This window comes from Bison bison, unplaced genomic scaffold, assembly GCF_000754665.1.
Source record: "Bison bison bison isolate TAMUID 2011002044 unplaced genomic scaffold, Bison_UMD1.0 scf7180017864141, whole genome shotgun sequence".
NCBI lineage: Eukaryota > Metazoa > Chordata > Mammalia > Artiodactyla > Bovidae > Bison > Bison bison.
In genome coordinates, this window is record NW_011494713.1 from 6,591,048 (window position 1) to 6,606,431 (window position 15,384).

The window sequence follows — 15,384 nt, forward strand, 5'->3', positions numbered from 1 at the left end:
TTTTTAAGTCTTTGGTTTGTAGATCGGCTGTAAAAGACATTGCATGGGAGGCATGCCGTATTATTGCTTTGTATACTCCATTGTGTGAACACAGCCGAATGTCTACGTTTATAGGGAGAGGGGAAAAATGAGGATGGAGTCTTGCAAAGGCCATCAGAACACTGGACCTCCAAAATTCACCTTATACTTGAAACATTAACTTGCATTCATGTCCTCAGTTTCAGATTTACTTGTGGACTACCTGGACTACTGATGACATGCAGTAGAAGTCGGCACTCTCAGCCTTTATTATGGCCTTTGCCATTATGTTTCAGTAATTCTAAGTCATATGACTTGGGACAGTTCAGAATTCTGGACACTAGAATGAGTCCCTGAAACTTGACCATATACTATAAAATGCTATCTCTAACAATTTTATGTGTGTGAACTCAAGTTTACCTCTTTTTCGAGCAAATTGAACCTGGAAGAAAATTATCTTCTTGTATGATGTAAGTTGGTGGAGTATCTGACATTAAGAGGTGGGGCGCTTTGTTGTGTAAGTTGCCTTTATTTTTCTTGGAAATCACAACAGTTAGCTTTTGGCTTCCTTGAAGTCATTTTAATATTAATACTGGTGTGTTTTTTTCCTACACATTACATCAGAGGAGGCTGCCTTGCAGCTTTATTTCCCAGGAGCTCTGAAAGTAGAGGGAGAAGGGAGGTAATCTCTTCAATGTTAATAAACTTTTACATTTAATGAGGAAGTGGCCCATAGAGATGGCACGCTCCGAGAAGATGCCTACCCTACAGAGCAAATCTCTGGTGCCCTGAGAACTGCCAGGGAGGCACATGGCTCCCAGACAGGATTACATTTTAGGATTAAAAAAAAAAAAGAGGTTTCTGTTTTTTAGTAGACTTGATCATTTTTCAGAGGTTGGTCTTAGCCTTCTCGTGTTGAGCTTCTATTGGGTTGGCCAAAAAGTTTGTTTGGGTTTTTCTACAATACCTTTCAGAGAAATCTGAACAAACGTTTTGGCCAACCCAGTACTTGTGGATTAAGACCTATAACAATATGACCTCCTGCTGATGCCTTCCTGACTCTTCCAGGCAGAAAAGCACCCGGCCCGGATGTATCTCCTTAGCATCGTGTTCACTCCTCCGATAGGATGATGACCCTAATCATTGTTTCATTTGTCTATTCCTTCCAAGGGACAGGGCAGGGTCATTGTCACATTCAACTTCTTCTCAAATCCTTGGAATCTGGAACAATGCCTGGAACAAACACGTAATTTTGCAATCAGTATGTTCTGGTTGTATGTACTGAAGAAAGAACTTAACTCCTAGATCTTTCTCTTTCTAAAGAAGGACTGTCCTTTGCTTTCCAGTCATGTCATCAAGTCCCACTGTTGGATCTTCCAGCACATCCTCCATCCTCCCGTTTTCCTCTTCAGTTTTTCCTGCTGTCAAACAGAAGAGTGCCTTTGCCCCTGTCATCAGGCCCCAAGGCTCCCCTTCGCCTGCCTGCTCCAGTGGCAATGGAAACGGATTCAGAGGTAAGCAAGCTGTAGCACCTTGGGAGTCAGCGTGGTTCCTGTGCCACAGAGTCCACAAAGTGAGAGCAAACAGCCCTGTAGTCTTCTGTGTCTCTAGCCATTTCCCTACAAAGAGCTGCTTTGGTGTTTTCATCGTGGGACCAGCATGGCTGGTAGAACTGGGCTAGTTCTCTATCCTAGGGCAAGATCGGGGAATAACAGAGGAGTCAGACAACTCTGCAAGGACACAGAATAGGTAGGGTGGTGGCTCAGACAGTAAAGAATTCACCTGCAGTGTGGGAGACATGGATTCAGTCCCTGGGTTGGGAAAATCCCCTGGAAGAGGGCATGGCAACCCACTCCAGTAGTCTTGCCTGGAAAATCGCCAGGGACAGAGAAGCTTAGTGGGCTACAGTCCACAGGGTTGCAAAGAGTCAGACATGACTGAGCAACTAAGAACAGAGCCATGTGGACCCTCCAGGAGTGTCTGGATTCTCCAGATGTTGCTTTTTTTTTTTTTTTAAAGCTCTACTGGGTCGTCATTGCTGTGCAAACTTTTCTCTAGTTGCAGCAAGTGAGGGCTGCTCTCTAGTTGTGGTGTGAGGGCTTTTCTTGTTGCTGAGCACAAGCTCTAGAGCACCAGGCTTCAGTAGTTGTGGCTCCCAGTTTCTGGAGCACAGGCTCAGTAGTTGTGGTGCATGGGCTTAGTTCCTCCACAGTACATGGGATCTTCCTGGATCAGGGATCAAACCTGTGTCTGCTGCATTGGCAATTGCATTCTTCACCACTGAGCTGCCAGGGAAGCCCTCCAGACCTCCAGACCATGGTCCACAAGACCATGTCACTATTTCCCTTAAGGTACCTGACCACCACAGCAGGTGCCACATGAATCGGCTTGCCACCCACACCGCATTCCCAGTCCCATGGACAAGATCCATCAGAAGCAACCAGCGAGTTCTGAGAATTCTGGTTTCATGCTGGTGAAATTGATAGCAGGTGCCCGATCAGGGGTGGGGTAGAAAAGAAAGGAAGAAAGATATACTGTGTCTAAGAACAAGCATTAATATCACCCATCAGACCTGTTCTTCAGTGATGTCCTAAAATATAATATGACATGATGTAGCACGCATATGATGAGCACATGAGAATTTAATCACCTCACTGTGAATGGGAGCAGCTGATGGCATGAGAGCAAATTGGAAACTGCTGAGCGCTGGGGGAGCCTGACGCCCCACATTATTTTTAGGCTGCTCCTTGCGTCTTGACATGCAAAACATTCACGACAGGTGGTGTTGGATAAAACCAAAAAGGGCAGAAGTTTGGGTAACCCTTCGTGGATCAAAGCCTCTGAGGTCAGCACAGCCTCGATGGACTGTGTTGACCTTGGAACTGCCTCTGCCTGGTGGCTTTATGATTGCACGGGGGATCCTGAGCCTTGTGTGTGGGGGGATACTTGTGACGGTGTCTTCGCTAGCTGGCGCTGAGCACGGCTCTGGGAGGTATGGCCTGTTCCTGCCACGTCTCTACCATTTGAGTGATGGTGCCTCCTCGAAGTCAAGTGACTTGACAGACAAACTGTGAAATAAGATTTGAAAATCCAGCTGTCAGAAGAGCCCCTGAAAATTCTTTTGCTTCTAATGAGACAAAGCAGCTGGGTCTACATGCCACCCAGCATGGGAATAGTTGGAAACATCTGTATATTTGAAGGGAAAAAAAAAAATATATATATATATATATTTTGCTTTTCATCCAGATGTCAGATTCAGTGAGAAGCAGGCTGAGCCTGTAGCTAAGCATCTCCACTGCCCTGTCTCTCATCAAGGGCCAGTGGTTTCTAGCCTAGCATGAGGGGACATGCCCAGAACTTTCCCCATGATGGCCTTACCTCCAGACTGGAATAGGAGAACAGTTGCTGAATTTTTAAAATTTTATTTATTTATTTTTCTTTTTTAATATAAATTTATTTATTTTAATTGGAGGCTAATTACTGTACAATATTGTATTGGTTTTGCCATACATCAACATGCATCTGCCACGGGTGTACACGTGTTCCCCATCCTGAACCTCCTCCCACCTCCCTCCCCATTTATTTTTAATTGAAGGATAATTGCTTTACAATATTATGTTGGTTTCTGCCAAACATGAACACGAATCAGCCATAGCTCTACATATGTCCCCTCCTACCTGCCCCTTAAGTTGTCACAGAGCTCCAGTTTGAGTTCCCTGAGTCATACAGCAAATTCCCACTGGCTATCTATCTTATATATGGTAGTATATATATTTCCATATTTTGTATTGGAGTATAGGATTCTTTACTCAGTGGTAAAGAATCTGCCTGCCAATGCAAGAGTTGTGGGTTCAATCCCTGGGTAGGGAAGATCCCCTGAAGTGGGGCATGGCAACCCACTCCAGTATTCTTGCCTGGGAAATCACATGGACAGAGAAGCCTGGCAGACTACAGTCCATGGGGTCGCAAAGAGTCAGATGGGACTTAGCAACTAAACAACAACATAGCTGATTAACAGTTTTAGGTGAACAGCAAAGGAACTCAGCCGTACATATACATGTATCCATTCTCCCCCAAACTCCCCTCCCATCCAGGCTGCCACATTACATTGAGCAGAGTTCCCTGTGCTATACAGTAGGCCCCTGTTGGTTATCCATTTTAAGTATAACAATTGCTGAGTTTTTGCCACATCTTCTCCTTCCCCACCACCTCTTCAGCAGTGATGTCTCTGCTTTCCAAGTCTTATGGTTTTAGTCATGTCCCTTAAGTCTGGTGGGGGCCACACAGGTCTCATCAGGGAAATGCAGAGTGAGAGGCCCAAGAAGGACTAAGGGTGAGTGCAAGTGTCAGAGGAGGAAAGGGAGGGTACAGCTTTTCCCTCCTTCCAGGCAACTCTTGCCAGTATTTTCAGCTTCACTTGGAGGAAGAAAAGTATAACTTGACCGCCACCTGCCACCCCTCTCTCATGCAGGGACTGAGTTGGGGAGCAGAGCTAGTTGACTCAGATTTTTTGGGTCTTTGGTATCCAGGGTGACCCACCTAGGAGTCCTACCTGGCTCTTGGCCCTCAGAGAGGCCAGGACAAATATTTTACTGGCTGCCATGGCCTGGAATCCCCACTGTGCTGGTGGCTGCATGCCCAAGGCCCTCTGTGGTCCACTGGTCAGAATGGAGTTGTGTGACCCTATGGACCGTAGCCTATCAGGCTTCTCTGTCCATGGGGTTCTCCAGGCAAGAAAACTGGAGTGGGTTGCCCTTCCCTCCTCCAGGTTGGAGTCTTAAAACTCCCTCCAAATTCCCTTGGTGATTTGAACCTTAAGATGGAGGAGGAGGATGGGGAGGGGCTAGAGAAGGAAAAGGTGGAAGAGAAGGAGAAAAGAACAAAAAGGACACTTAAATTAGGAATTGGAGACTAAAAAACTTAGAAAGAGTTATGAAAATATAAAGTTGTGCATGGAGGAATAATTCTTTGGAGAACCTCAAAGACTACCCACGGTGGGAAGAATGCTGGAACAATGGGACATGACATTAATCAGAGTTCCCTGTGCTACACAGTATGTCCTTGTATATGAACTTGACTTCATCAGATGTTGCTGGAATTGGAGCTCAGCCTCCCTCATGCTGGGGCATCTATACTAGTCACTGTCATCCAAGAACCTTGGGTTCCTAGACTGTTAAACAGGAGAACTGATTGCTCTCTCTCAAGGTTGTTGAGAAGTTATGTGTGTGAAGAACCAGGAAAAGCAAAGGACGTGCCTGGCAGAGAGAGGCTGGGGCTGACAAAGGATGCCTTCCAGAAGGCTTCACTCCTGTTCTTCCTCATTTGGACCAGGTGACCAGCAACTCAAGGTCCAGCAACACCAGGTGTCCCGTTGGTGCAGAGACAGAGAGAGCCGAGCTGACCTTGAATGTGCTGCCCACAGCCACTGAATGAAGGGATCCTGGAGTGGTGGTGGCTGAATGGCAGGATGCTCCATCTCTTGAGGGACAGACAGTGGGAGAGTGAAAAGATGGTCTGAGGTGGAGCCTGAAAATCACAGGCTGGGAGGGAGGTTCTTCTCTTCTCCTGCTGTAAGGTGAGGTGGTCTCAGTTGCCCGCAGGAAGATTGCACAGCCAACACTCTCCAAGACTCGTGGACCGTGCCTGGACCCCACCTGTAAGATGCTGGACCGAGCACTTGACATGAATTATCTTGTTCCAGCATCCTGTGAGCCAAAGGCAAAGGTCATCCAGTTATCACCATGTCTAGTTAAGGAGCTCATCCAGGACCACACAGCCAGTGACTGAAGAACTTGAACTCAGACATTTTGACCCCAGAGCCTGAGTTCTGGCAGCCCTTAGTCTCTCTGGAGACAGAAATATTATAGTAGTTCCTCTGTTCAGCATTCATCCGTACCTACTTTCTACCTGAACCGAAGAGTAACTGTTACAATTCCCATAAAATGCCAAAGGTAAAAAGAAATTGGACAACGTGCAGTTACGCATTTTCCCAATTAACTTTTGCTTTGCGTCTGTTGGTGACAGTTTCTTTTTTTAAAAAACTTTTTATTTTGCATTGGGGTGTAGCCGATTAACAATGTTGTGATACTTTCAGGCGAACATCAAAGGGCCTCGGCCATACATATACAGGTGTCTGTTTCCCCACAAGCTCCCCTCCCATCCAGGCTGCCACATGACATTGAGCAGAGTTCTCTGTGCTGTACAATAGGCCCTTATTGGTTATCCATTTTAAATATAGCGGTGTGGTGGACATGTACACACTGGCAACGGTTTCTACAAGCAAGAAGTCAGGGTGACCACGGAGCAGAGTCTCGCCCACCCAAGTGCCCAACGTGACACCAGGAAGAAGCAAAATCCGTGAAATATGTTTTTCTCCAGACATGCAGTGGATCTTGTTCTCAGAGAGGCTCTGCCCTTTTAATAAGCCCTTTAGATAACTCTCTTGAGGATGCAGGAAAAGGAAGGGGCTGATGAGGCTGAAGTGTAATAGACAAGTTAAAGTTGAAAACGTGAGCCCCGGACCTACTGCCGGGGAGCTCAATGTGCCCTATTCATTTCCCTCACCTTCCACCTCATTTATCAGGCATTCACAGTTGATGAGTATAGATTGTCAAGATAATATTATGCGCTATGTGCCAGATTCATTTTCCAGCTCCCTCCAGGAGGAAAAAAAAAAATAGAATAATAAAAAAAACCAAAACCCTCCTACACTCTGGGATAATTACCAGAGTTCCTATATCTCCAAATCATTGGGGAGTGTCCAGAATTGAACTGCCTTTATTGAAAAGTTACATCGATTCAATATATAGTAATACAGGCAAAAATAATTAAGGCTTTGCTAGCTGTGTAAGACCTTAATCCGGATCTCACAAACATTCAATAAAGGCTGTATGGGCAGGGAAATAGATGGCTGACAATCTTGTCTGAGAAGACGAGCTGGCATAGAGAGAAGGGGTAGAGATAGAGGGAGGAGGAGCAAGGAGGGGAGGAGGTAGGAAAGAAGAAGGAAGGAAGGAAGTGGGTGGAGAGAGATGTTGGAAGAAGCAGGAAGAAATTTGGCCATTTGCTTATAAGCCTAGTGAGCACCATTTGGCCAAACACTTCTGTGATGTTTGATAAGCCCTCTAGATGAGGCTTTGACAATAAACCTCAAAGGATCAAATTCTAGATACAGTGTGACATTTGGACACAAGGAAACTACTCTGCCAGGTTCTAAGAATGTGCAAGTTTGGTAGGTTCACCCCCTGAAAGCCAAGGCCAGAGGGATGCATTTTTTTTTTTTTGGGTTGCATTTTGGTGTGTGATTTTTCTACATTGTGCTGACGCTGCTTTACTTCTCATATCAAGGGGACACCTTGAACCTGATACCACCCAGGCAAGCCTTTTCCACTTGACCAGACGGATACTGCACTAGGGACTAGGATGGATAGATGGACTAGGGCCCTGGACTTGGACTGGGGGTGAAGAGTAGAGATTGGGGTGACTCCTAAATTAGGGCTAAATTAAGTTAGCCCTTCTGTTCCAGTGAATCAGCATCCCTTAGTGAATGGCCATCACAGATATGAAAGTTGCTCAGTTGTGTGTCTGACTCTTTGCGACCCCATGGACTATACAGTCCATGGAATTCTCCAAGCCAGAGTACTGGAGTGGGTAGCCTTTCCCTTTTCCAGTGGATCTTTCCAACCCAGGAATAGAACCGGGGTCTCCTGCATTGCAGGCAGATTCTTTACCAACTGAACTATGAGGGAAGCCCAGATAGTGGTGCACCCCAAAGGAAGATGAACCAGTTAGAAAACTCATCAAATTTCAGCTCTGATTTATTATAAATGATGCCTTGTAAGTAACTCAATAGGCTTGGCACCTGGAATTTATTTTCCTCTTCCAGCTAAGTGATTTGAAACTGTGTAATCTAGAAATTATTTTAGTCTAATAATGAAAACTATTTTACACATATATCCATATTACAATTTAGTACATGTTTATATGTCAAGTATACAACCCATTAATATGAAATGCAACATGATTCTTAGCCTCTGAAGCAAAATTTCAGCAAGCTTTGTGTTAGGTTCAGTGATTCAGTAAGGCAGCAAGCTTTATGTTACATTCAGTGATTAAGGCTTCAGTGCCTCTCACGCATTGTCTGCTAAACCAGTGCGGTACTCAGGCACTTCACTTGTGTCCCTGACTCTTTGTGACCTCTTGGACCACAGCCCACCAGGCAAGAATACTGGAGTGGGTTGCCATTTACTTCTCCAGGGGCTCTTCTTGACCCAGGGATCGAACTGAGTCTCTTGCATCTCCTGCATTGGCAGGCAGGTTCTTTACCACTGCACCACCTGGGACCTGAAGACAGTGGGTTCCCATATCAGCTGAAGGTACCATCACCCTGGATTGTTCGAGACTGTCCATCCCATCCCCTACCCCTCTCTCTGGGTTCTAGACTTTAATGTAAAGAGTCTCTAAGCCTCATGCTTGTGTCCACTCTTTCCTTACAGCCATGACTGGACTTGTCGTGCCCCCGATGTAAAGAAGAGGAAGAACAGCTTTCTTATAGCACAAAACTACTTACTCTGATGGACCGATAACAAAGAAAGTGCTAGGAGCTCTCTGGGGAGAGCTGTGCCCCCGGGTGAACATGATGGACTGATCTGGCTTTGCAAGGAGCCACCTCTTAACCTGGTCTCCTGTTTCTCATGTAGCTCTGATGGTAGCTACACAAACTGACCCTCTTGGGAACAAGGACAAAAGATGTCATTGACGTAGTCAGTGCTAAGAGCAGAAATGCAATTCTTTGTTACGAACATTATGAGAACCACCTTCCTATGTTTGTAAAATATTTAAGAAAAAAAATTGGCAAACAATTCATGCTTAATATTTTGGATACTATTTGTTTTTCTTTGTAGGAAAAAAAAAAGTTGAAAGTTTCTATTTTCTATGAAGCCTTTCAGATACCAATTTAGTTTATGCAGAAAAAAAAAAATTGAACAAAACAGGGTACCAGCATGAAAGACTTTGTTAAAACGAAACCTGAATCGAATGATGAAATGTGCTTGTATGTGTGTTTGCTTATAGTTTAATCTCCTTAAAAAACAAACAAACAAACAAAAAAAAACAAAAAAAGGGAAAAATTTTTAAATGTTTTACAATTATTTAAATAAATAAATGTGTAACTTATTGTAAGTAGAGGTAGAAATTCAGACCTTTTTGGAAGAGAGAGGAATTTCTCTTCCTGATGTAAAATGGAAGTGATGCAAACAGGTAGTAACAAGTTTAAAAGGTGTGTGATTATTACTGCAGTTACTTACTAGACTCTTATCCCCTGCCCAGCATCCCCCTCTTTTTCCATCATTTTATTGACCCACATATTAGTACCTACATAAGGTACTAATATGTACCTTATGTAGAACAACCCGGTGCAGAGACAAAGATGCACGTCCTTGCACTTACACAAATACTCAAACCCGTCCATCCATTCCCAGCTCCGTCCGCTTTCTAATAGCCTCCATGTCCCTTTTGGTATTCATTCTTTGTGAATATATAATTTTTAAGAATTCACATTAGCTCCCGACGTTCTCCCCTGAGAAGTGCAGAGAATTCCCCTGTCTCAGTGCACCCCTGGCCTTGCGACCCCCAGGAAAAGGCAGGGCTCACTTTAAAGACAGCCAAAGTCACGTGACTTCCCCAACCAACTGGCCCCTGTGGAATCTTCCTGTTCAGAGCCCCACGTTCCCTCCTCTTTGGTGGCCTGCTTCAGCATAGAGATGTAAGCCCCGTAGAACTTCAGAAGCAGGTTTGAAGAAGTTGACTCTGTCTTTCAGACTCCTCCTTATCAATATTAGGATGTCCACATCTTTCCTTATCACTGCAGATTTCCCCTTTCATGGCATTAAACTCACCTGAAAAAAACTCTGTATCCTGCTTGACACAGTTTCCAGGCAAGAATGTGATAGGATGAGGAAGAGGCAGGTTATAAGCCCTCTTTCCTCTGATATTTGAAGAAATGGAAACCTAGATTCTTAGCAAAGTCAGAGGGTAGGGGCAGCCGTGTTCCAAATAGCATATTTCCCTAGGCCTGTGACGGACTCTCATAAGTTCTGGGACTAGGTCTTAGCGGGAGAAATCTTGAAGGAGCTGCTAAGATGGGGCTAAGTCTTGAAAGTCTGTGTGGTCTTGGAGATATATCCAGATTTATCTCAATGGCCAATAAGGATGTCATTTTTTTCCAGGCCAGGGTTCTCCTTGTTGACTGATACCACAGTACAGGCTATACACAGACTTCAGTTTGGGGTATCAGGTTAGGATTCCAATTAGAAATTGATGCAACTCTCTTGGACAAACATCTTCAGTGCATTGAGCCAAGTTTAGATGACGTCATAAATTCTCCCTCCCTTCCATTTGCCCACATCTATTCAACCCTCAATGGTCTTATCTGCCTTTATTCCAAAACTACCCAATATGATCCAAATATTATTTCTACGCACATGATAATCCAAGTTTGGAAACTTGGCATGCTTGTAATCCTGCTGACTGTCCCTCACAGTCAGGGCCTAAAGCACCAAAAAAAACAAAAAAAACAAAACAGGGAAACACACAAGAGAACGTTCCCCAGTGAAAAATGTGATGGAAGAGGAAGAGTGTGGATGACACACACCACCCTCCAAAAGTGAAGGCAGAATGAAATCAAGCATGTTTAGACCTGGATTCCAGCCAATCCAACATAAGGAAATGTTTTTTTAAGTAGCATTGCTTTTAGAATCTGTGAATTTTGCTCTTGCATGAAGATGAGTGCAGTACTGTCTTCAAAATGATTGTAGAATTTCTCGGTAGCTTTACACCGAAAAATGTGTGTAACTAAATACCAGACATCTTTGACCATTCAGCTAGAACCTCAGCAGCGACAGATCTATTTAAGTGTACAAATGTGTGTAAGGATAATGTTTAGTGTACTAATAAATTAAAAACAAAGCTACTCTGTCCTCTTTAGTCATTGCTGTTAAATCATTCTGGTTCCAGGTTATTTTTGTGCCACTTGAAATAAGTATTTCTATAGGTAACTACAATTCTATCCTATCTTTGTAAAAGGAGCTGTGTTAAGATTTTTCATTTAAAGGGACACTTTACTGCATTATTTCTCTCTCTCTCTCTTTTTTTTTTTTGTTACAGCATCGTATTCTTCCCCAGTTTTTCTTTGCACATTCCAATATGCATGGTTTAAAAACCATCCCCTTCTCTAACTTTTGTACAGTAAGGTCTCATTTTCAAACTGTATAGTTTCATTTGATCATTTCTGCTTTGTCAGTTATATACAGTATAAAGTTGCTATGCACAGAGCTTTTTGTAAAGACAGCTTTTTTGTTTACTGTTTTTAATGGTCTTACTTATGAAAGAATATCTTGTTTGTAAAATGAATATGTCTACTTCAGTTTTAAACTTTAAATTATCCTAACAAAAAATAAAATTTTTGTACTGTAAAAATAATTTGGAACTTGTCTCTCTCTTTTTTTTAAGTGGGAAAAAATCAAGTTTGGGGTTTATTCTTTCTTTGGGAGGGGGGCAGAATTTATACTTAAGTTTGGGGATTTTCTCATGGCTGCTAGTCCCTGAACTCCTGTTGGGAAATTTTACTACAGCTTTTGCTTACTTGGTAAGTGTTCTGTGGTGCTGACTTGGAGGAGAGAATACATATGACTCAAGTATTTTTCTGTATATATTTATGTATCCATCTAATCAAATCCCTTCATAAAAACCCAAATGATCCTACTTCCAATGTTGGACTTTGGTCATACAGAATTCTTAGGGTAGGTGAGTAGTCTATTTAGATTCGAAACTGCAAAACTGAACAAATGTTGTAGCTGATCCATCAGGTACAGGGTGAAGAACTGGAGGCTGGACAGAGACATGATGTTTAGTTTTAGATCACGGGAAGAGAGCAAGTCTCATGCCTCTAGGAGGAAATAATTCATGGAAAATAGCTTGTCTAAGAAGACAGAAGCACTAATAGAGCCCAGAGAAAACAGTGATCACAGAGAGGTGGAGTGGTCAGAGAAGTTCCCATGGCGGGGATAGAGCTGGATGGTCCTTCAAAGGATGGTAGAAATGTTGCAGAAGGGGTTGTCAGTGGGCACTGCAGAGGGGAAGGCTGTCAGGGACAAAGATGAGTAAAGGGAAATTGACATAGCACATTTAGGAGAATGGGATTCTGAATGTGGTTTTTCTGCCAAACTATTCACAAGCCTACTCATAATAGGATGGTTTGATTTCTTTCCACAAGGATTAGAGATCTGCAAACCATAGAAACTGTGTTCCTTGCATAAGTGAATAAGATGCTATTTTTTTTGTTGTTTTTTAAAGATTCTTTTCAAATGCAGACCATTTATTAAGGTCTTTAATAATTTGTTACAATAGTGCTTATGTTTTGGCTTTTGGCCATGAAGCACGTGGAGTCTTAGCTGCCTGATGTGGGATCTAACCCACAACCACTGCATTGGAAGGCAAAGCGTTAACCACTGGACCACCAGGGAAGTCCCGGGTGAGACGCTGTTTCTAAGCACTATTCAAAGAAAGCGACTGTGCTTTTGCTTTTCTCCTCAAAGACTAGCTCTCTGCCTACACTGTGCTTGTGTGTGTGTGTGTGTGTGTGTGTATGCTCAGTTGCTCAGTTGTGTCCAAGTCTTTGTGATCCCATGGACTGCAGCCTACCAGGCTCCTTTGTCCATATAATTTCCCATGCAAGAATACTAAAGCAGGTTGCCATTTCCTTCTCCACGGGATCTTCCCTACCCAGGGATCAAACCTGCGTCTCTTATGTCTCCTGCATTGGCAGGCAGATTCTTCACCATTGTGCCTCTTTGCCAGGTGCCTTCTCAGCCCTCAGGTCATAGTTTAAGTAGCATCTCCTCAGGGAGTTCTTTGCTAATCTCTGACCATGGGTATTTCCCATCTAGTCTCTTTAGCTGGACTCTGTGTCTTGTTGTAATTTGTGGTCATTTGTGGGCCACTTTAGACTGAAGGCTCATAACAGAGCCCATATCTGTCTCAATCCTGGATGTGGAACATTCAGCCATGTCTGAGATGCCCAACAAATACCCAGCATTTGAGATGCCCAATGAATACTTGTTAAATCAGCAAATGAGAGACAGAATTCAGACCCCTAGAGGCGGTCCTGCTTTGGTGTGTGGGACAGGTGGCTGATGTGTCACAAATGATAGGAAACAGCATCACTTTGAGAATTCACTCCTTAGGGACTGTCAGTCAACTAATCCAAAAAAGTGATGAAATGTGTCTATAATATAAAGTGACTGGCTATTTAATAAGCATAGGAAACTCAAAATGAGAGGGAAGTGAGGAATGAGAGATCCCTTGCTTGTGTCCTGTTGAGTAAGTCATTTTGCCCCTTGGCCCTGGAACACTGTAGATTCTGCTGATGCTCAGATGTCATTCCAGAACTAGAATCAGGGCCTTTTAGAGGAACGTACATCTCATTCCTATTCCAGATAGTCCACTCGACTTGTTGACTGCACACATGAATCTCAAAGAGCTTATAGGTTCAGCATGGCTGAGGGCACTGAATGTGAGACGGGGATAAGATTTGAAACTTAAAGAACCAGGTGGGGATCAGGTTCCAAAAGAACTTCATCATATCAGAGAGTTTAGTCTTCATCCATAGGACTACAAGGTATGTAATGGAAAACTATTAAAAGAACTTGAGTCAAGGAATTGACATGATCCACTTGATGCTGTAGAAAATCATCATAACTGCAATGTAGATGATGGATTGGAGCAAGTGGATGGTTGGAGGCAAGGAGACCAATTAAGCAAGGGATAAAAGACAGCTGACAAGGACCAGTGTGCTGGACCATCACTGTGACTTGTATCCTTTTGGTTGGTCAGTGTCTGTGCCATGAGCGACTGAGTGAAAATTGCTCAGTTGTGTTGACTCTTTGCGACCCCATGGACTATACAGTCCATGGAGTACTCCAGGCCAGAATACTAGAGTGGGTAGCCGTTCCCTTCTCCAGAGGATCTTCCCAACCCAGGGATCGAACACAAGTCTCCCACATTGCAGGCAGATTCTTTACCAGCTGAGCCACCAGCGAAGCCCTTGTAGCTTCTGTCTGTGCCATGCCAATTAATAAATGTTTTAAAATTACCCTTGCAACCTAGGAGAATATGGCAATAATCCAGATGAGAGTGAGTCATACTTGAACTAACGCTTGGCAATAGAGATGGAAAGTAGTGGAGAGATTTGAAAGAAAGCTTTGCAGTTTGATATGACTTAATGATTGATTCGATGCGAGAATGAGGGGACTAGGGTGACTAGGATAACTCCCAATTTGCTAGTTAGACTACTGAGTTTTGTGATAACATTAGCTGAAGTAGGGAAAAAGAAACATATTGCACAGAACGGAAAGATATGATTTTAAGTTTGGGCACATCTGTTACAGTTTCACCTTTTCTTTCTTGGTTAGCTGAAGATTGCTTTCTACAGTTTATTCGGGAAGGACTTGAAAGAATTATACTAATTTGTTTATGCATGTCCAAAAAAGAAATGGTTGCTCTGTTTTTATTTGACTAGCTGTTTGTACTCAGTCGCTCAGTCATGTTCAACTCTTTGTGACCCCATGGACTGCAGAACACCAGGCTTCCCTGTCCATGGGGATTCTCCAGGCAAGAATACTGGAGTGGGTTGCTATGCCCTCCTCTGGGGAATCTTCCCAACCCAGGGATTGAACCCAGGTCTCCCACACTGCAGGTGGATTTTTTACCATCTGAGCCAGACTGGCTGTTTCAGTTCAGTTCAGTTCAGTTCAGTCACTCAGTCGTGTCCGACTCTTTGCGACCCCATGAATTGCAGCACACCAGGCCTCCCTGTCCATCACCAACTCCCGGAGTTCACTCCAACTCACCTCCATTGAGTCGGTGATGCCATCCAGCCATCTCATCCTCTGTCATCCCCTTTTCCTCCTGTCCCCAATCCCTCCCAGCATCAGAGTCTTTTCCAATGAGTCAACTCTTTGCATGAGGTGACCAAAGTACTGGAGTTTCAGCTTTAGCATCATTCCTTCCAAAGAACACCCAGGGCTGATCTCCTTTAGAATGGCTGTTTAGTTAGGTATAAAAATTTCCTGAGTTAAATCCTCTTTCTTTGAGGACTTCATATGAGTTTATAAAAAGTGTCTTCTACTGTTGAATGTCTCTGTGATGATATCTGAAGCATGGCTCCTTTACTCATTCTCTCTTTTTTTTTTTTTATTGCCCAGGGCAATCCTATAATTTGTTTTCCAAGTCAGGACACTTTTGAGAGTCAAAGGGGCACAATAATTATGCCTGGAAAAGAGAAGTAGACTGGCACTTGATCCCTCTACT

The 15,384-nt window shown here is 43.6% G+C and overlaps 1 protein-coding gene across 1 annotated transcript in view; it reads left to right on the forward strand.

The window, feature by feature from the left end:
* EBF2 (early B-cell factor 2) overlaps positions 1-11,496 on the forward strand; it is a 223,289-nt gene extending 211,793 nt beyond the window's left edge. Inside the window, exons 15-16 of the mRNA XM_010840164.1 lie at positions 1,365-1,532; positions 8,514-11,496. Of these exons, the coding sequence (XP_010838466.1) occupies positions 1,365-1,532; positions 8,514-8,545 (200 nt within the window). The 3' untranslated portion in view covers positions 8,546-11,496. The remainder of the gene's footprint in view (positions 1-1,364; positions 1,533-8,513) is intronic.
* Positions 11,497-15,384: the final 3,888 nt, after the last annotated feature.